The sequence below is a fragment of the Siniperca chuatsi genome, linkage group LG2 (assembly GCF_020085105.1).
Source record: "Siniperca chuatsi isolate FFG_IHB_CAS linkage group LG2, ASM2008510v1, whole genome shotgun sequence".
Taxonomy (NCBI): Eukaryota; Metazoa; Chordata; class Actinopteri; order Centrarchiformes; family Sinipercidae; genus Siniperca; species Siniperca chuatsi.
Window position 1 is genome coordinate 7,917,112 of NC_058043.1, and position 23,524 is coordinate 7,940,635.

Here is a 23,524-nt window from a genome sequence, read left to right on the forward strand (position 1 = left end):
AACTCTTCTCATCTTTATCTCAGGTTGTTGATTTTGACTCAGATTGCTCTGTGAGCAGTGACACTGTATGTGTCACTTCATCTAAATTCCTCTGTACAGCCAAGTCAGTCACAAGAGAGGAAGTCAGACTTCAGTGGATGAAATTAATTGCTTAACCTCTGCAAAATCAGCTGCCAATAAATTATATGGGGAAATGACTGATCACATACATCATGTTAATATCACCAGAGGTTTGTCTTTAATACCTAAACAGAGAGTTTAGTTATATGCACACTTTGTTTAAAGAAAAAGCAATGTCACTGCAATCAAATGCAGCAAGGCTGTATCATGCAGCTGTGTTCAAGTGCACTATACTGCAGCTGTAGCACATATATTAGTCCCTGCAGTGGAAACATCCATACATTGACTCTCTGACAAAACACACAATGAAATTGTTTGCAATTTACTTACCAAGTATAGCTGTGTGGTTGTTTATCCGTATTCTGGTATTGTTTCAGTGAAGGGAAAGAATAACAGAAGAAATGAAAAATATCACATCCCACTTTCCTCAAGCTCTCTATATGAAAGCCATTTCAGCCATATTCACTTGATATTGCAATAAACAATTCAAGCTTCATCTCTGCAGCTTTGAACATCACTGCTGTCTTCACAATAAAAATAAACACGTCAGGCCATACCGATACTTGTATGCATGCTAACAACATGCTGTGTGGATGAATGGTGATGTAAATGGAAGCAGTCACACTTGAGTGCAGCTGGTTCACATCATTCCAGCATTGGCTCAGCTTTGGCTCAAGTTCCTATTCTCAGAGTCATTTTGTCAGTTTTGAGGGTATCCCTGGTTTCAAGCCACTGAAGCGATGGTAAAGCAAAAGAGTGGATGGAGACGCAAAAATTATAGTAATACTCTACTGAGACTCATTCAGAAGAGGTAGAGTATATTCATGGTAAGTGGGGCTGTAAAATCCTCTGACTTTAGCTGACCCCTCTGTCTAGCAATAAATATTTTAAAATATGGACACTGGAGGTCATTTCTAAAGTATGTATGAATTTACATTCCTTGTGACAGTGTTACAAAACACCACCACTAAGTAGCTTCATTGTCTTGTATTGTCTAAGTAGTGTATGCACTTGAATGCAGAGTTTACTGTCAAAGGTAAATTATCTTGCTCTTCATTCAGATTCACATTTGAACCTCTATGCCTGATGCAAACACACACACATTACTATATAACATAAACACATACTGTAAAATATACAAATACATTACTTTTAACAGAGAAGCTTACTGAAGGCAGCAAACCATAGGTGGAAACACAAACCCAAGGTAAATGGCATCTTTCATTTTACGAGCCCACCTTGAATTAATCCCATTAAAGGGTTTAGCTACACTGTGCACAGCAGTATTCACTCAAACTAATCCACAGCACACCCACGTACTTTTGCACACAGAGGCTGGTGTGCATGGGTGCAGATACACACGCATGCATGCTGTCACACCCACACATACACTTACATGGAAACAGACACTCACAGGTGTCATTTCTCTTATGCAACCAAGACACAAAAGCTCCTCCTGTGGAATAAAAATATAATTAAAAAACAAATGGGTAATCTGCTGTCATAGTTATTCCAGTTTATCTGCAAGAAAAAATATCTCTGGACCATCACTTCTCATAGTCACTAGCATCTATAGTAGATATTCTTTGGGGAGACACATGTATGCATAGATCCTCCCCATGGCCCTCACAAACAGAGTCTCACAGTAGGCTTTTCCTGGACATTGTGGCATGATAAAATATCAACAAAGATTCTGTCCTCTTTATATTTTCTTCTCATGAATATTCAGCAGTCAAGTCTTAGATGTGTCTTCTGTGAGTGGGAGCACAGGTGGATAAGAATCTGTACATGAAACACAAATGAATGAAAGCGTAGCATGACTGTCTCTAGGGCTCTATACCCCCACCTTCAGCATCAAAATGGCTTCAGGGCAAAATGAGTGAGAGCTGCAGATTTGAGGAGTGCAAAGGAAGCTAAGAGGCACTCAGTAAATACTCAAGGTTAGGTCTCATCTCATCCCTTAAACATACATTCCCTCTGAATATGGAGTGTTACAGAGGCCATCTTCTGACCTCTATTGTAGTAATGCATTGCACACCAGTAATATATTAACTTCATTTACTTCTCTACATACAGTTTATGTATATGTGTATATATGTAATTTCAGATCATGAAATCCTTTCCTTACAGCTTCCTACCATATTCTTGAACTGCTATATATATATGCATTAAAAATGTGGGTTTTACACAGAAGCATCATCACATGCATTCCACAATAGGAAGTGGATGATTTAGAGACAAATTATGCTTATTGTCACACTGACAGTTTTCAGAGAGACCTTGTGAATGATTTTGAGTACTTGATGACTATTCAGGTTTCTGCAGTTCCATTACTTTTTCTACCTTCAATTGAATTCTTGTAATGACACATTGAATGCCATTGAAAGGATACTAAGTGTGCCATGAAATGCCTTTAATGTCGAGATGGATCAGCCAATTAGCCATTGAAACTCACAGTGTGCTATTCAAATTCACTAGAGAGAAATCAAAATGGAGTGTGTCAGAAAACACTATCATTTATTGCTGATCTTATATGTGAATGTTAGACATTTCTAAAAAGAAACAAAGTGAAAAAATGTGACTATTCTTCTAGACTGTTGGCAATCCAATTAAATAGTACAGTTTCAAAATCCACACACCTGTAGAGGGGAAAAAATGCATCTACTTAGTAGTTAAGGTGCCTTGATGTTTTTGAATGTCACATTTCTACTTGAATAAAAAAATTAAAATAATATCCCTATATCTCTACCTTGAAGAAAAGACAGAATCTTATCACTCTGACCAGCATTTGGTCATTGACAATTTCATGAAATTACATCATGAAATTTTATCTTAAAGGCTTACTGAAAGGTACTTGCACTGTAGTGGGTTCACATAATAAAACTATAACATCAAGAAGTCTCTTTGGAGCCCAATACTTCATAGTACCTTCTCCATGATGCATCAACTTGAATTTCTAACTGTCAAATGTAAGAAATTGAGTTGATTTGAACAACTGACCTCAAAATAGACAACTTAAATGGCCTCCAAAGAGCTTTCATAATGGACAATTAGCATTGTCTGTGTATATGCCTGTTTTGTGAATTTTATTTGGCTGTCTCCCCTACAGTCATAGAGCTTCAGGACTTGGCATTTGAACATGGGCCCTGGAAGACATTGGCTAATTAGTTCCTGAGGAAGGAGCAATCCATCATCCTTGGGAAGTGATGTGTCCACTTCTGCAGCTGTGGTCAGTGCACTTTAAATTAGAACATCTTAAACTCAGGAGAAAGAGAGCGAAGTAGAATACACAATAAATAAACTACAGGGATACACATTTATTTTTTTCTTATAGGTCGCATCATATGCTTTCCTAACAGTGTTGCTGCGATCAAAGACAAAATGAGTGAAACTCAAGATTTAAAATAGGAGCAAGATTATAGCTTTCATAACTTGTCATTTTTCTGTTTCCACATTTTTCCAGAAACATTTGATGATCTGACTGACAACACAGAGATTACATTGAAACAGCTAGATTCTTCCCAACCTGCAGCAATGAAATTCAGCTGATTATCAAAGCCTCACCTGGTAAGGGAATGTATGAATTATCTTCACTTGAGGTCAAGTCACTGTAAAAAGATTGGAAAATAGAGTTTATGAGTATTGAGGAGCTCAGCTTGCAGGTCATGACGCATGTAAATATGGAATTAAAATAGGGCCTTATCTATATCTATATGGATCTAATTATGAGAAGCGAGCATGTGTGCACCATATATGCATCATCGATGTGCATTTAAATGTTACTTTTTTATGTTTAGATTTTTAATATTTTTTAAAAATATGTACATTTTTTCCATTCATTTATTTTTTAGAACAACAGTTGCAGGCATACCACATCACTGATGTTTAATATCTTACAGCTCTTACAGGAACAGAATCTTACATTTGTAACCTTACAACCTGGTAAATACCAAAATTAGTTGAAAACAAACAGTTAATTCTTTTCTTTGACAAGCATTATAACATACAATTAAAAAGACAGAAAAGGATACAGAGATGTAGTAAGCCATGCAGTGTGGTGATGATTGTTGCCTGTTGTGCCATCACTGTGCTCTTGCTGTCTAGACTGTCAGGGAATATCAGTATTATAATGTAGATCTGAAACCTAATCCCAATAAATTTTATTTGGATCCCAAAGTGACAAGTCTGGCTTTAGCCACAAGTGGATTTAGTTGTGATTGTTTTCAATATATTAAAAAAACAATTATGAAATCCAGTGTTTGCAAAATTCTATCCCAGAAATATTATATGTGTATTCTGCAGTTTTTGTTTATAAATGTATGAGGGTCTTGCCTGTTTGTATTAAAGTCAATTCAAGATACCATTCATCCTTATTATGCTATTAAACTATAATGATTACATTAATATGCCTACATGTTAAGTGTGTAATATGAGTTTAATTTATGCTTTGATCGAAATTTCATGTATTCTGCCACAGCATGAGCACAGTATGTGTCCATTTTATATGAAAATAAGCTTTAGGCTTATTATGTATGGCTTAATATTATCTCATTTTGTCAGTACTCCAAAAGACATGTATTTCCAGTGTTTTGTTTAGTGCAATACAGTGAAAACACATTCCCTTATCTGCTGTTTACAATCAATAAAAAGCTAAAGGCATTCAGACAGTAAGGTTGTGTCATTGCTTCCATACATTTAGCACAGTAAAATACACTAAAAGTGAACTGTGGTCAGAGATGCCATGCCTGAATGCAGGGTAAGACGAAGGGGTTCATCTGGAATGAAGATCTGAGATGGAGGCAAGCAATCAGTGCTGACTAAAGGCATTACCAAGTAATGAGTCAGTGGGTGGGGAATCTTCCCCCATCTAAAGTTATTGGATAAGGACTGTTTGTGTAACTTCTAATCCTCAAAGTGGGAGTTTATTGAGGAGAAAATAAGTTTACTGTAGAAAAACTCTAAGCGTGTATTTCAAGCATGAACTTGAATAGCTTCTAAATGCAGAGAGGGGACAGCAGTTCGCTTTATCCAAATTCCCTTTGCACCAATGCATAAAAGTTAACTTATCCATTAAGCAAATAAAGGGATGTGCTGTGGTGGTTCACCTCAAATTGGGAAAAACAAAATAATAGACTTTCTTGACACATCTAGCATAATTGCATGCTTTTAGGCATAAGGAAGCAAAGTGATTACAGTATTGCTTTGGTGGAACTGAATTAAAAAATCTCTTTTTATCCCTCCATCACCAACTTGACACACAGAAAATGATATTTTCTTTTAAAATGTGTAGTGATCCAGATGCTGTGGCAGTCTTGTTGTCTGCAAAATAATTCAGATGACACTTGGAATAGAAGGCTGTCAGCCTGTGCAATATGGCTAAAATGTTGTGCTAAAGATATTTACCTTCATCGACAATCAAACAACGATTATATTTTCACTCATTTGTTGTTGTTGTCTGTCTGTTAGCAAGATATCCCAAAAGTTAATCAGTGGATTTGGATGAAATTTTGTGGCAGATGGCCATGGACCCAAGGTTCAGTTGATCAGATTTTGGTGATGTCTGGGTCTTGGATGAATGCCACTGGACAATTATATTTTTTTTAGTCATAGCTATTATGCTGTGTTCATATGTCAGTGGGGAAGGTTCAACTTGAAGAGCCCCTAAACAGAAATGCATTTATGTGCTGCAGTATGTTCGTGTTCAAAGGCAAACAGATGACAAAATCAAATCCAGAAGATGGATTATTTCTGGTGCTTTGATGTGCAACACAACTGGTAGGGTTTGGGTATCAATCAAAATGGTTTAAACCTCTTCAATTTCTTAATTAATGGATGGTTGTCTTCTCTCTGATAGACAGAGCATGGTCCAAATGTGTTTGAGCATGAGTTGTTACAATATGTTTTTCTGAGCAAGTGTTGATATAAAGGAAATTTAAATCATGACACAGTTACTCATGATAATCCACAGAACTCATTTGGTTAGAATTATTTTTCATCAAAGTATGCCTGCCAACTGTCTGTCGCTGCACAGAAGGAAGCATGCCAGTGCTCACTGATGACACATGTGCAGTTTTGACAAAACAGAAGTGAATGTAAAAAGACACATGTTATATTTTTTACATTATAATTTTTTTACTATTGGCCTAAATATAAGATGATTTTCTTCTATATATTCTATTTCAAGAAACAGGGGGCATATTACAGTTTGAGCTCATTAGTCACTATATGTAGGCATTGTTGGTGGAGTTAGCCTCTAAAACAAAGTGGCTAAAGGCGCTACCTTTTGGCAGTGGAGCACTACAACCAGAGGCATTTAATTATATACACCACACCTAGCTAAAACTAATGCAGTCTAATACAACAGCAATAAGTCCTGCAATAAATCCTACTTTCATGTAGGCTGTAATGTTCAGTTTTTGTTGAAACTGTTTTAGAGAGATGTTGATTCAACTGTATGAGAAATTGATATAAATGTGGTGGACAAAATAATATATTAGAGCATGCAGGCAAAAAGAATTCTTAAAATAAACATGCAAAAAGTCTGAGTATGTGACCATACACAGGTGAGAGTTATGCTTTATTTGAAGTATTTCTGAACAATTTGTTTAATGTTAACTTGATGGCAATATGTTTGGCAAATGTAGCTATGGGAAACTTTCCCAAACAAGCAGATATTCCAAACATTTATGTAGTAAACAGTGTTTTGGCCTGTACTTGTACCCTAATAAGTGAGGAGGCTCAGGCAGAAATTAGTCTAACCCTTGTGTGTCTTTTCCTAAACACTTTTCCATGACCTCAGTAGAAAACATCATGAGATCAAGGAAAGATGTAAAGGAGAATTCATAAGGACTTAGGAAAAGAGAAATATTAAGAGAATCCGACTGTACTTACACTAGGCGATGTAATTAATTGGAATTGAAATAAAAAAGGAATATAGGCTACCAGTCACAAAAGTGAAACATAATGGTGAACATTGAGAATGGTTGCTCACATTCATCCTCCTGTTCACTCATATCTATCGACATGAACACCAATTAGTATGATTGTAAAATAATTGTCTCATGTCCCTCTTTCTTGAAAAACAGACTTCTGTGTTATGGTTAATATGCTGGTTCTAGTCTAATTTTAAGCCTATGCATATAATGGCTTAAGAACCACCACACAACTCAATAAACACCTTGAAATGTTTACTTGGTTATGCTTTAAAGTTGTTATGACTGATACAGGCCGTGGATGTGTAGAGATATTACTGTCAGATAATCAAGGGCCCAACACTACTGCACTTAATGAATGGCCAATTACCCATCTACCCACCTGAGTAGTATGAGCCCATCTTCAATCAAGGGCAGCTGGGGAGTATCAGAGTTCAAGCAAAATGGGTGATATGGAGCTTGCTGTGGCTGTGTGGCTCAACTTAGAGCAAAACCAAAGGAACATCCATAAGAGGAGGGTATGACTGTGAAGGCTCATATCCTTGTGACCACAGTTGGTAAGAGGATGCTGATATTGTTATGGATTTTGGGTTTGTGTTGTGTTATTTCCTGTTTTATTTTGAAATGGTCTCCTTCCCTCAAGTGTTTTTTAGTTTTGCATCCTGTCTTCAAACTGAACCTGTGTCTAGTTGTCTCGCCTGCCTGAGTGTATTTAGTCTGTGTCCTTCCTTTGCTCTGTGTCAGTTCGTCGTTGTATCTCTGTCAAGCACCCTGGTTTCTTGTATCTGTGAGTTCTGGAGTCTTTGTGTCCTTTGTACCTTGTCTGTCTGTGGATTTTGCCTGCTCACCATTGGACTTGTGTTTCTGTTTTTGGACTGCTTACCCGCTGAGAGTTGCTTTTGCCTGCCAATTCAGTGTAAGCCTTTTGTGTTAATAAAATTATTGATCTGCACCAGCTCTACCTGATAGTCTGCATTTGGGTCCTACTCCTGCTTTCCTGCTTGACACACCATAACAGATATGGGTTTTGAACATCACATTTCAAGATCACACAGTGTGCTTAAATTGAACATACCATCAAAGCATAACTGAAATTGAGCCTGCATATCTAATGTGTTCTTATGTGTAATATAGCCATTATGTTTTGCCTTAGAAAATGGTAATGCATCATTAGGTTTAAAAATGAAACAAGACAGGAAAAAAACAACAAACTAGCTGTGTATTTACACTTTTTAGTTTTTTACAGGACAGGAGCAAGATATATGCCAACCCCAACATCCATGTCCCTCTTAGACACATCTTTTTAGTCTAAAAACATGCATTTGCGACTACTGCCTGTCTAGGCCATCTATTGAGGCACTGAGGGCCCTTCCCAGGAGGGAGAAGACCCATGGCTTGGGGCAATATATGGAGGCCCTCCTGGTCTACTGGCTGGCACATGGACTGTCTTACACCGTTGTCTCCCAGGTCTTTGATGTGCCAAAGACAACAGTGTTTGACATTGTCCATTGCATGTGTGACGCAATCCTGGGTCTCCTGGACAAAGTGGTCTGCTTCCCCACACTGGCACAGTGTGCTGAAGCTGGCCATGGCTTTCAACACTTTGCCAACAGCCCTGCCTTCAGCCACTGTGTGTGATGGATGCTACGTCCGGATCACCCTCATTACACCATACCATACCAGTGAGGGGAAGAGTGGAGGTGCACTTCAACTCTCACCCTGCCAGAGCCCGATCCAACATCGAGAGGGCCTTTGGCATGATCAAGGCATGGTGGCAAGGGATCTCCTGTGTGCACTGACGTAAAGACGAGCTACTGTAACAAAGAGTTTCCCTACGGGGATCAATAAAGTATTTCTGATTCTGATTCTGATCTTTTTCAAAGCTCTGGAAGTGGATCACACCTTTGTGCCTAATATTGTCACAGTGTGTGCAGTGCTCCACAACATCTGCATCACTGCTGGGGACATCCTGGAGTCAGCTGAGGAAGAGGATCCAGTGCCACCACCTGTGCAAAGGGATGAACATGGAGGACAACATTTCAAGGACAGACTGACAGCACAAGTGTCCGCCCCAAACCAGTGTCCCTCACCTTTGCAAGAGCACGACAATTTTATGTTAAATATCTTTACTGTGACATTTTGGTTTTCATTCAATAATTGAAGAACTTTTCTTCTACATTTGTTTGCATATTAAATCAAGAACTGTTCTTTCACAAAGTGTTTGTCATTTTTATCACAGTCGATCATTCTGTGAGAGACCATGGGATGCGTAAGAAACACTAAAATCACTCTGTAAACCTGTGGTAAAGGGGCTTCCAACTGGTCAAACTAATCAATCAACCAAATGTTATTTGTATAGCACCTTTCATGCAGGTTAGTGCAGTTCAAAGTGCTTAATCATTCTAAATAACAGATGTGGAGTGTCTGAATGTAAATAGAAGTATTTAGTAAATAGGACAAGATGGCTATGTCCTGCATTTATAGCCTACACTTATATATTTCACAGGAGTAGGTTGGTCACTTTGCATTCAGGTACGTCTATCTTTACTCACCAGATACACCCTAGTGTTGAAAGAATTTTAATGCGCATCACAGTAAAGAACATACAACATGTTGCATGTACAGCAGAAATGTCATGTGTTTGAGGTGACAGTTCTGAAAAAGTGGCTTCTGACATCTTTTGCTATTGGCCATCTTGTAAGAAGTGGGAGGAAGGGGCTTGTGCAGTACAGGGAGTTAGGCAGTGGTCAGGGACAACACTGACAGGTGGGCTTTTGTTTGTGGATTGAAGCAATGTGTTGCTTAATGCTATTCCATTCAATTAACACAACAGGACTCCATATACGTTTTTTATTTTTATTAAACAAAACAAACAAAGGCTGAGGAAATGCTCATATAGAGCGTCATCCCTTGCTTCGTCCTTTTCAACCTGTTGTTTTAGGAAGACCAAGGTGCCCCCACCCCTCTTTGCCCTTTTTAATGGGTGGCTGGGAGCAGGTGGAGGGCATGGACTCCTCCTCACTATCTGTGCCAGGCAGGAGGGACATTTGTGAGGGCTCTTCATGTCCAGAAGATAAGGCTTCAGCAGAAGTCTGGCCATGGTTTGGCAACGAGGGTGGGAGGCTGAGTGGAAGGCCTTTCCCCAAGTGCCTCATGCATGGCATCAAACCATGGCCAAGTAGCTGCTGTTGCCTCACCACTGTCCGTGCCTGTGCCAGTGGGGGGATTCTTCAACTCCTATTAACCACATGGATAAGAGAATGTTACTGCAAGGGCAGAATGCCAATAATGGAATAGTCTGTTACTAGCCATTCAGCTTTTGCCTCAAATGTTGAAAAGTTAATCAAATGAGGAGATAACTAATTAATAGGCACATTACATTTCCATATTGAAGGCTGGGGTTGTCATTTTAAGCCTGCTATAATTGTACAACATAATACAGGGTTCATTCAGCTTTTTAAGAGTAAAATTCAAGCACTTTTCAAGCAGTTTCAAGTTACCTAAACAAAAAATTTCAGACTCTCTCCTTTATCATCACATCTAAACTGTTATTTAAATGCAATTTCTACAAATACAGAATTCCTTTATACCCACAGCAATTAATGTATATTGTCACTTTATTTTACCAGCTGTTCATATTAACTTTGATTGTATGTTTTGATCATGATTATTTCATGCTTGCTAATTTCAATGCCAGGAGACAACAAATATGATGACAGGATCGTTTCATTTCAAATGTTAAAAGATTTTTACTTTACATGAGTGATTGTAATGACACATTAGAATATAGACATAACTGTTAGAATTAAGCATTTTCCAAACTTTCAAGACTTTGTATAAATCCTATAATATCCACAAAAACTAGCCCACCACAGTGCCAAGCCATATGCTATATGCTTTACCTTGTATTTGGTTTTTAGATTGTCCCACTTTATCGAGGCCTGCATGGCAGTCGCCTGCCCCTCCAGCCCCATTTCCTTCACCACCTGCCTGTAGGTCAGAATAAGCTTAATTTGCCATAACCATTTATAATAAAAACATTTTGACCCACAAATATGCTTACTCTCAGCCTGATTTGGCTGTATTTCTCTTCCTGCTGAAGAGATGGTCCAGTTTAACCCTAGCCCTAATTAAGGCAAGGGTTTCAGCATCTGTGACTGAAGTGAAACTAATTAATGATAAAGGCTGATAATGCAAACTGAGCATAGGTTACGCTACAGTTAACTTCACTTTGATCATTTTAATTTAATCATCTTTATTTTGAGAGCACTTTTCTGAACCCACTTTACAAAGTGCTTTATATATGAAAACAACTTGATAACAAGCAGATTTGACAACAGTAGCGTAACATTCTTAGTTTGTATAATGGGTTTTACATATTGTTGAACATACAAGCATATTAGCAAATTAAGGCATAAGATGGATAACGCAACGGTAGCTTACATGATCTACATCCTTCGATCGTCATATTCGTTTGTTTTTGTGAATGGCCAGATGGTGTGTCACTTTAACTGTTGCTGCCGCATGGAATTGTGGTGCGGCATTATCTCGTGTCATAACAGCTGATATGACACGGATGTAAAAGGATGGTCCAGATCTCCAAAAGGTGGTCCAGTCTATCCTATGCTAAAGGAGGTGCTAAAAGAGGTGCCACTTAAATACTTCCAAGTCATTTCACTCAGTTAGGTGCCAAAACCTCACACAGCCACCCCTTTTAGTAACTAATCAATACTTCACTTTATACTGTACATACAAAAACACACAAGTCATTTCAAAAATCTATGGAACCAGTTTTCACAACAGAACCTTCACAAGCAGCTGAGGACCAGGAAGCAGGTGAGTAGCAAAGGTAACACAATGTACAGATATAAATAAAAAGTTGTTAGTGTGTCATCAAATAATAGACAGCCTACCCTGATTTGGCTATTTTGTTCCTGTAGTGTTTTATTACAATGATTAGTTCTGTTGTGGTAATAGGCCGTAGGCGATTTGTTAATTTTTAACATTTACTAAACTCTGAAATAATGTATAATTCCATTATATTGTCAAATAAACACTCAATTTGTGGCAACATGATTTGATTTATTTGAAAAATAACAAGTAAGGACAACAAAAAAGTTTATGAGCATTCAAGGGCACTTTTGTTCCAAGCTCTGTTAATTTCTGACCTGGTCTCTGTCATGCTGCTGCTGGACTTTCTCTTTCCCCCCGTCTGCTGTAGAGAATATCAATAAATTATTGAGAATTATTATATTTTGATGGAGCGTTTCTATTGTAACTGGCTTACGGCACAGGTTTAGCGGCCCAGGAAACTCAGACCAATTGCATGTGTTGTAAATCATCTCATGTGATGCTACTCAGCCAATCAAATCTGTCTATTCAGATAAGCATTGTGACTCAAGTCAGTAAGTGAGATATATATATATATATATACAACATGCAAACACGCACACACACACACAGGGAGACAAGTTGAAGAAATTACTGCACATGGCGTGCTTTAAAAAGAGAAAAGTAGACAGCAAAAACAGAGCTTTTAATCAAGAATGGACAGACTCGTACATGTTCAATCTTCCCACAGGCAGTTCAAAACCAGTATGTCTCATATGTTTCGAGGCAATTATTAAAAGCGGCAATGTGAAGTGCCACTACGAGACAAAGCGCAGAGCATCTTTTGAGCAGGTTAACAAGGGGGGGTGGATTTTGGTAATTTTGCTAACAAGGGGATGGCATCCCTCTCATGCCCCCTCAAATCGATTGTACTGGTACCTAGCATGTTCGCTATAGCTACATAGCAAGATGTTAGCAAGCAAGCATAGTCTTCAAAAGTGTAACTGTTAATTTACAATTTTTGTACATTTACTGGAATAGTTTTCTACACTTTTACCTCTAAATTAGTAGAAATAGCATTCATATAAATACATTGGTGCCAGAAAAAACTAAGCAAGGTGTTTCATGAAATTTTACATTTTTCATATACAGGTCAACTGATCTTTAGTTTCCATCTTATACATGGAACTTAAATGAGATACTGTACTACAGACTTTTTGTTTTACTGTATTTGAAAATGTATACAATGAAGCTATTGTAAGTGACCCTCCCTCCTTTTATAAAAAGTGTGTGTATATATGTGTGTGTGTAGCATAACTGTATTAATGGCCACAAGAATTCTGCAAAGCCACTACAGGGTATCGCTCTTTTCAGTGAGTCATATGAGGCCAATCGCTTCAGGAAATACTTGTAGCTGACATAGATGTTTTATTTCTCCCTATCTACGTGTGCTGCAAATAAAGCGAAATTGTGCAGCTAAAGCACGTCTACAGCTGGTTCCAACCTGGTCAACCCTGCAAGCCTGGTCTTGTCCCATTTTAAGAAGTCACCCTAATCTCTGGTGATGGTTCAGGCACACTGCAATGTGTTCCCCACTGGCAGACTTCTGAGTCGTCCCCCATGCATAATATCCATGCAGTTCTGCTTCTGACAGATATGTGTTGTAATCTCTTTGAAAATGAGCATTTGCAACATGTAAGAGCCTCAAAGCCGTGGGTCTGAGAAGTGTGAGGGAGAAAATGACATAGAAAAACTGCAATGTAAAAAAAAAATCCCTGCCTTAAGTCTAGCCTTTTATCCATGTTTTCATACAGTTTTGTATTAATTTCTTTGAAAGCAGTTGTCGTAATGCATTTATTATGGAAACATTTTTAGCTTTAAATGATTCATAAAGTGTTCATTAACAGTGACAGTGGCCATTTAACAATTAACAAATGTTAATATGATCTCATGGTGGATTTCAAGATACAGTAAATCTGCCTTGTTAAAACAGTGTTTGAATGTGTATCAGGACACAAACAGATGCTGTCACACCTGGAAAAATCTGTTAAATCTGCATCAAGCTTCTGATTTTGTAGGAAGACAACTGTACAACAAATGTACGTACATTTGTTCCATCTGACATATTTGCAGCTCTCAGTTTGAGAAATAAAATCTGTTTTAATCTCTGTATAAAACTCACCCTTGCGTTTAGAGAACACAATTGAAGACAATGTAAAGTAAGCTAAACTTGCCTTCTGAATATTTCATCTCTGCCCATGTTTTCAGTCTGTGAACATGCATTGGGTTCTTGCAAGCAAAATGATCAAATAGTGATTAAATTTTTTGGTAATGGTTAGGAAAGCAATATTGATCATAATCTTTCTTCCCCGGTATGTTACAGTGCTCAGCCTGTCACATTTCACTAATGAAAGTGCAAAAGCTTTTTCAGATGTGATTGTCTTATTAAATATTCCTCACATCAGACTCTAAATATGAAAGCCATTTGGACTGAGTAATGGAGATAATTCAAATCCATCCTACTGTACTTGAGCAATTCAACTGGTCAAAACTGAGAGATGTTTAATAGCTGGCAGGGCATTTACACTGACGACAAGACAAGTTTATATTCAGATCAAGGTTTCAGGTGATAAGAGGCAATTCCATTGCCACACATTTGGATAGTAATTCACCCTGAGTAATAATTTGAGTAATACACAGAGACCATTGAAAGAGAGGAGCATTGTTAAGCTGTGATATCTGATGTTCACCCATAGGCAAAGTGTTCTTAAAGGGATCCCTCCCCCACTTAATGATTTAGATGCCTTATGAAAGAATGTATTACAGATGCACAAGTCCATTGCACTGAAATGAAGCTATCAAGGCCCTTACACAGCAAGCTGACGGTGAGCTGTCCAATGTCATTGGGCTGTGTGTGGCTGACCCTCAGATGTAGTTTTTGTGGTGTGTCCAGCACCACCAGCTCTGGTTGGCCCTTATCAGTGAGTCTGATGCAGGCAGTGAGCGAGAACGTGCATCCAAGACTGACATGAATTCACTTATGTTTAAAGGCATACCCAATGCATCACCTGAATTGACCAAATCAGAATGCAATACCTTTATCAATGTGCAATGAGTAAAAAAATGTCTAACACTGGTCTGATGTAGCTTATTTGCACCGCTCCTGGTTTACATATGAGAATGATTCTTTATTGTGATTATAAAATAGTTTTGTATTGGCAATGAACTTAGACATTGAGGAAGCTCTCAATTCGCTGACTCTTTGCAACATAGATTTTCTCAAATCACTGTAGTGCATGCAAGATTCTTTGGCAGGTGGCATAAAGAGTTTGCACAAACAGTGGGACCATTCAGAATGACTGCTAATTCTGCTGGGAGATGCAGGTATTGTGATCAGCAGATCAGGACAGCAAGTAGATACTTTTCCATCCTTGAATACCAACTCATATTAGTGACAACTACATTACACAGAATAAGGAATGATTCATTTCAGAGTTCTCTTAATGCCACAATTGATTTTCTTAGTGACTAAGACAAACAAATATGTTCTCTCAGCTGATACCTCTGCAGCATAAAAATGAGTCAGTCTGGACCTCAGTGTCCATTCGGCGTAAGGTGGACATAATCCTTTTTGTTTGCAATTTCACCTTCCCAACAAAATGCCCATTGTTCTCACAAAACCTCTTGGCAGCTGTTCTTAATGCTTAGAAGTTATCTTTATCTTTCCCTCATGAATTCCCATGTGATTGCACTACTGCTGTTTGCAGGTGTCTGACTGAGAAACAAACACAAAGGTCGCATCACTGGTTTGTGATGAACACAACCTGCTTTAGCCAATTGATTCATGTCATCTTGCTAGATTTTTTCAGTCACTGATCCATTCAAGACCTGGGTGCTGTTCCAGATATTCACAGTATGTTGTAAATGACACATATCTGTCCTTGGGGAGAAATTTTGGTCCACATGTCCATAAGCCGTTTTTATCGGTGTTCCATTGAACACAGCCAACACAAATAAGGCGTATGCTAGACTAGCTGTGGAAATTAACCCGTAGTTGCCACATGCCAGCAACTTTAACACCACAGCAATATAATACAAGGTAATTCCACACTTATTTAGTATTTATAACTTATAACATGAGCATCTGCATTTTTTAAGCTGACATGGACTTTTTCTTTCCTGGCAATTTTTTCAGCAAGATAGCCAGGGGTTCAGGTTAATGACTTTATCTGTCTATAGGTTTCTGGATCACAAAGCTATGGACACTGCAAACTTTACTGATCCAAAATAACATTGGTTCAGCTGTTATGAAAGTTTAAAACTATCAATAGCTCAGCCTAGCATCCTCCTGCTTTCCTGTACAGCTCAGAGTATAACGGCCACTGTCCAAGCTACTGATCCTGAGATCACCAAGGGTGCGGGATTCCCACTGCCAACAATGAAGGATACAATCTTAACTGAACTCACAGAATTTGCTATTTGAAACAATAATTTTGTTTTAGACAACCTGGAAATTTTTTTGTCAGTAAGTTTTTTGTTTATTGTGCCATTTCTGTCAGGAATGGCCCAGGGGGTCAAAATATTCCCTAAAATCCACAGTGCATGAGCACTGATGGGGAGAAGGATCCAGAAATATCCAAAGAATATACCTAAATCAAGGGCCAAGTTAAAGCCCTTTCACAAGTCAGAGACAATTTTGAAAATGTGTCCTCGCTTTTCTCGGCGTGGAGTGAAAAAAGACATCAGGTGCACTCTTTGACTCTTTTTGAGATTGTTGCTCAGGAAAAAAAAAATCTATTTCAACACTGGTTTCTTTTAACTACTTTTAATTGAATCCAAAATAGATAAATAAATAATGATGATTTTTTATTGTATTTGCAGAACTATCTCTGAGAAATAAACATAGAAAAATTCTACATTGAGGAATTTGCTGAAAACTAGGATGTGACAGCACAGCTTACAAATCTTACCAGAACTCACAAATGCAAGATTTTAAGTTTCTCATTGAGGAGACATGATTCCCATGATCCTCAAAACACACAAGTAAGCTGAAACACATGGCCCAAAGGATGCAGATAGAATCAACTGTTTAGATTTTTTTATGTTAAATGAAACTACTGATTTGGCTGCTTTAATTTAAAGTATACATTCATGTATAAATGTTTTTCTAAGGGATGCCTTAGTCTTATAAGGCTCCTCGTGGGAACAAGCATAAGGCCATGCAGTCACATGACATAACCTATTCCTTAGTCTATGTTTAAACTTATTTATTCCATGTCATCATGTTAAACATAACATTTGCATGTGCTCACCTCTGCATTCGGTGGTTGAGTTTCTGGGCTTGCTGAACTTTATTTGAACTCTATTTACATAAAAACATGCAATTAGACAAGGTGCTGCTATGCAAACTAATGGGCATGCTAGTACATGATTAGAAAAGGACTGTGTCCACCCAGTAGCCATGAGTAAATGACTGACCAAAATGAATCTCCGATAGCCCAGGGGCAGTCAGCAACAGTGTATATGCTCACAAAATAGTAAATGGGTTAGTGGGAATAATTCAGACATCACACCAAAATAATTCAAAGGAACAAGTACTTAATGATAACTGGAAAGACAAGAAGAATTAGAGGAGACAGAGTAATCCTTGCCAAGATGGAGTCTGTTCTATCTGCATGTCAGATTTCCTCTTCCTCACAATTCCTCAGATCCTAAATAAAAAGCTAAAACACATTTTAAGGCTTATTGATTTGTGCCTATGGTACAAAGAGAAAGAGAAGCACATGAAAACAGAATGTGGACTCTCACAAGACTGAAGACCCCTCTTTGTTAGTGGGTTACATGCCATATGGACAGCAACACGTTTAGCTATGTTACCTCAACAAATTGTTGTTGACACTGCCCTCTAGAGATGTGTGATGCATTAATACTGCAGACCTTAAGGAAGCATCCACTCTACTCCATCAGCAGTGAGGGGAGGGAGTGTGGGAGAATCTCTGGCATTGCATTTACATGTTCTTAAACGTTTGAATTTATTTATTTGTGACACCTTTCCCTTTTCCCGCTGTTGTCTTTTGAAGAACAGCTTGTTCAACTCATTATTCTGTTCGGTGTTGTTGCGCTGCATGACAAGGATCTAATAATAAGTAGAGTGTATGGACCACCAAATTGCTACCTGCTAGAAAACAGCTTTCCTGGGGTTCCTGTATAGGTAAAGGTCTTACTGGGTCACTGCTGCTCAGATCAATACAAGTTTACGGCCTTGATATATTGAGTCGGCTTTGCTGAAAATGGGAAACCAATGGCTTTATTCAACTGAATTCATATTTTTGGGGAATGGATTTGGCATGCTGGTGGCTGTCTTCCTGAATAACTTATTGCCTGGACTTTGAAAGAGCTTTGAAAGAGAACCCAGAGGACCATTTCACAAAAGGCTTATAGTGCTGCAAAGATAATTTCAGAGCAAAATAGAGTAGCAAACCAGGGCTAACCTTGCTAAGGTGATGCTGATTAGAATGGTATAGCCTGAGGCACCTGTCAAAGTTTGGGGAGTCTTGACAATACCTGTGGCCTCATCCCTCTTGAACACTTCTTGTGATTTTGAAGATTTCCATAATGACAGAAAACACAAATTTAACTCCCTATTATTTCAGTCTACTTCTATTAATCATATGTGACTGATGTAAAAGTGGTTCATCTTTGTGACAGCAGGGGTATGCTAATTTGAATTTTTTTGAAAATGTCATTGTTATATTTAAGAATATATGTGGGGCATCATTTTAATGTAAGTGACATTTAGAAATAGTAGTGCTGCAGCCATTCATAACATAGGCCTATACTGAAGAACATGGTCACTTCATCTAAAATTCTCCCTGACACTTGAATCCACACTTGCCTGCCTGCATGATAAATGATCCTTAATGAGACAAATTATTGCAACCAATTTGAACCAGAAGAGTGACTTTAACTGGATCAGGTCCATTACACAGCTACTCAAAAAGTTCAAATAAGTCTTTATGGGGTTAGTTGTTGTTCTAACAAAATATATTTAATATGTTTATCTTCTCCAGTTAAAGTTGATTGGATTTTGTGGACTAATAGTGGACAACAATACAGTATGTAACAAGAAAAGTCCTGCTGAATGAATCTTTGTTTAAGGCAACATGTAGTGGAGTGTAAAGCAAAAATAAACTGAGCTGAAGCACCTTTTCATTTGCAGAATATGAAGTTTACCTCTTTACGCTGGCTGTACAAAATGAAGTATGAAAAGCAAAACATTCAGTACATATTTTCTGATTATTAAATAATTGATTATTTGATCAACTGGGCATGATTTGCCCGCTGCTTTATTTTTGCATTCGTATTCTTGTACTTGTAATATAAGCTATATAGTGCACCGGAACATACGGATCTTTAAAAACCGTTGTTTTTTACAGGGGACAATAACATCCAACAGAAATAAATCGGCTTAATGGACAGAATTAGAGTGGTCTGAATCCAGGGTAGGATTAAGGGAAATTGTGTGAAATAAAAGAGCGAGTGATCAGGAATGACTGTGCGTCTGTCTGAAGGGCGGGAGGAGAGAGGGAGGGAGATAGAGAGGAACACATTTTCATCCAAACCTCTCCGTTTTTTTCCAGAGCCTGTCTCTGCTCCGCGGCTCACCGCAGCTCTATTGCTATTGTTTAAACTGGGAGGATAAAAAAATCACACCCCGCTTGTTCTGTAATCGCAGCCAGTGAGTCATTTTTTAAAAAAATCTGATGCTCGATTTTCGCCACTCTGAATGCTGTATTCATTGTCAACTTCTCCGATTTCTCCACTTAGACTTGAGCTGCATCATGAATAGTTTGGGGGCACCTTTCAATCGCATACCTATGGAATGGCGGGGATTACACAGCCGAAACCCGGAGAGCATGTAAACGCAAATGGAGTTTGGGATTTATTGCAAAATAAGGGAAAGATGACCGCCTTCTCGTTGTGCTTGCTCTTGTGCGCAGATCTACTGGATTTAGCCGTCGGTAAGTCTGACCCTGTCATATCATTTTCACACAGTCGGCACCTCTCGCGTAGCCATCCGATCCATGCGTGGGGTCCAACAATAGCCTAACTGTCAATGAGTGTTATGTGAAATGTGACAGTGAAATAGCCAATAACTGGCCATTAACAGGACATCCGGATGGAGGCGATCGGTGCCATGCTTGCCTCATGCCAACTTTCCCCCTCCGTGCCAACCAAGTCGTGAAAGAGAGGAATCAATGAATAATGGTCGGATTCAGTTCAGGCTGCACAATGCGTGGTGTCGGTGTGCTCAAAGGAAATGCAATAAGAGGGACAGCAGGAGGCCTAGTTATGTATTAAGTCTTAATTCATCTGCATTGACTAACACGACCAGCATGCATGACAGCACCTGAGCACCACACAACCAAACCATGCTGAAGCGCACTCTTCAGCGTTCTGGTCATCGTGGCTTTTGTACATCAGATAGCGCCTGGGCTCAACAGATAATAAAGTTGTTACCTTGAAAAACATGAAAGTGCGTCTTTTCTGCAGATTTCCGCTTTCAGTACGGTCTGCTCAGCTCAGCGGTGGCATCAGTGTTGCGTGTTTTCTCTCTATCCTCCGTTGACATGTTTAGATATCAGAGGATGGAAACACAAAATGTATAATTTTTCACGAGAGCAAATTGGGATTTGAAATAATAAATGTATCTCCTAATTCATTATTAGGCTATCTTCTACAGTGTTGCATTTTCTTTTTTTGGGAGGCAGTGGTGATGGGACTGGACTGGGGATGTTGTAGCCTACTGCAATTTAGGGAAGCCAGTATTATTCAAATATTTGCAACAGATAAAGACGTGATGGCAGTAATTTAAGCATATTCCCTTACTGTTGAGATATTACTTGTTCTCACATTTGGTCCCTGTGGTATTTTGCAGAGGCATTTTCTTTCCTACATGGTGTAATTCATCAAGAGCTTACATTACAAGACTGCACTGCAAACACTTGATTCTCTTACTGAGGAATATAGAAAGAGTATATAAGGCTCCTTTTCATTCTGCTGGACTTAGGCTCACACTCAGTGCACTGGTGGTAACATCGTGGTGTTTGAAGGACTTCAGACTCCTGGCTACAACATCAGAGCAGCATGCCTTACAAACTAACCTGTTAACCTGCACTGTTAGCCGAGGATTTTGTTGTTTTGAAGTGTTTTTGACCTTCGTTGACCCATATAGGAAATCATTATGTCAGTTGGGCTTAACATAATGTTAAGTGATAAAATGCCTCTGGGTCTGCCTTGCTCAAAAAACTACACACAGGCCTACTACCTCAATAATGCAATCATGGTCATTTGAAATGTTCACAATAGCTTAGATTACTTTGGTTTCATTACATTGTACAGTTGAATGACTAAGATTTTCCATGCAGGAGTTAACATTGATCGCCATGTAAACAAACAGTGAAAGGCAGAATTTAACTGATCAACTGGCAGAATTGGTGTTGTAGTAACTTACGGTCAGACTACACGGTTGTGGTTGGCTTTAGTTGTCACTAACGTTTAACAAAATAAATGAATGCTGTGGATAAACCTTAGACTTTGTTTTTTCCACCAAACATATTCTTTATATAAACTGATGTCTGCTGTCTTCTTGATATCGCATTAAATTCATACCAGTATACAATTCCTGTGTGTGTGTGTGTGTGTGTGTGTGTGTGAATGTGTGTGTGTGCGCACGTGTGTTTTCACAAGATCAAGGTTTATCTATTTCAATGTGTGCACCAGTGTCTTAAGATAGATTTTGTTCCCCAAAGAGAGGGCCTATGGTCAGTGATTCTACTCTCATCTCTATCTTGAAATGTCATACATTTTTATTTTTCCCAACAGCTTCTTTCATGTCAGAATTTTTTTTTTGAGAAATGTTGCATACAGCGTCTCAATTTAGAATGAAACTTTTATCTGCTCAGATAACTTGCAGCCCACGCACCATAGTTGTCTGCCAGATGTGTTCTTTCCTTTAGAAACTTCAGCTTAATGCAGCTGTGCCTACAAGCTAACCTCAGCTAGTGAAATTCTGTTAAGCATGTCACAGAGGCACTGTTTCAAGAACAGGCTACATATGCTTTGGGTTTCTACAGGAGTTAAATCATTTTTTTACACATTTTATGCATGCACATTTATATATCTACTGTATATGTGTGTTCACAGTAGGGTGTGAGTAAGGCTTTTCCCCCAGATATGCAATGTAAAAGGAAAATCAAATATAAAATCTTTAGTATATTATACATACATATGTTGGCATTCTGCATGACATGAATGTGTAGTAAGGACTTGTACCCATATCTTTTCTAAAGCATTGGCACAGTTTCATGTCCATGTTCACAACATAGACATGAGTCCATGAGTCGACTGTGTCTTCAGCCTCCAGTGCACCTGTTACATCTGCGCAGACGCACCATTGTGAAGATTGATGTTGAGGATTGTCGAACATGTTATGTTTGACAATGGTGGTGCCCTGAAAGTATACAAAAAAGCGTGTGAGGCAGATGATCTATCGGTCCAGCTTCATCTAGACTAACCAATCACAATAGCTGCTCTGAGATTACTTGCTGCTTTTCCAGAGATAGTTTATTGTTCACTGTTTGGATTTATGACTTCTTGTTGGGGAGAAATTAATATACCCAACACCCTAGAATTTAACTGGGCAAATAGTCTTATTCTTCTGGGTTTCAGTAAAGGGATGGGCTGCTTTTCTCTGAGTCCCATTTGTGATTTTGGTGGATATAAAAGGGGGCCATATTTTTACATTTAAGTTTTAGGATAGCTTGATGGATATTTTTTTTTGTGCTTACAGACTTAACCTTCCAAAACAAACAAACAAAAAAACCCCTTTCTAATAAGTTGGCACAAGGCGATGTTACTGTCTGTATCATGATGCCATTTAGAGAAGAACAGACTTGCTTCACAGGGCTTCAAAGATTTCTCTAAGAGATTAAGAACTGTAGATAAGAGTGTTCAGAAGTCTGAATCGAAATTATGTATCAAATTGCATGCTTTTTCTCTGGTATATTCATCATCTGGCCTAGACCACTTTCTAAGATCAGTCTTACCTAATAGACATCAAAGTATCTCTAATGCTGTATTTCATTTCCCTTTCACTTTTTCGAGCAATCCGTGGATAAAGTGTCTTACACACTAATATTAGATATGTCCTTCTGCATAATTCTTATTGAGGATAATGCTTTTCTTGAAAGCTACATTAATAATATCCCTCCTTGTTTACTCTCACAGCAAGTGACAATTTGCTGTCCAGTGCAATCAATTATGCGTCTTTCCTCAGATGCTCATATTTATGTATCTTGTTTTAATGTTTTCGCAATTAGTGTTGCAGTGAGTAAATGAATATATTTTTATGTGCAGTCCTTGTGCATGTCCTAGGCTAAATGCAAATGGAAAGTGGGAACTGCTTTAGGTTCAGGTCTGAACTGCTGCATGTGGGTTCAAAGAGCAATGCAGTAAAGTACAAGGTGCTCTGATTTTATGTAGGAAATGGGACAGGCAGGCTCTAGTGATTTGCTGCCAGTAGAATCTGGTAGGAATATTACAGAGATAAGGAGTAAAATAATCACTGTTCATGGACTCAT

General features: G+C 38.4%; 1 protein-coding gene across 3 annotated transcripts in view; it reads left to right on the forward strand.

Moving 5' to 3' along the window:
• Window positions 1–19,466: 19,466 nt before the first annotated feature.
• Window positions 19,467–23,524, forward strand: part of igsf21a (immunoglobin superfamily, member 21a) — a 163,465-nt gene continuing 159,407 nt past the window's right edge. Inside the window, exons 1-2 of one of the 3 annotated variants that reach the window (XM_044168333.1) lie at window positions 19,467–19,620; window positions 19,710–19,903. In XM_044168333.1, coding sequence (XP_044024268.1) covers window positions 19,765–19,903 — 139 coding nt within the window. In that variant the 5' untranslated portion in view covers window positions 19,467–19,620; window positions 19,710–19,764. Of the gene's footprint in view, window positions 19,904–23,524 lie in introns of all 3 variants that reach the window. The other 2 variants (XM_044168324.1, XM_044168341.1) reach the window with 2 other exon arrangements.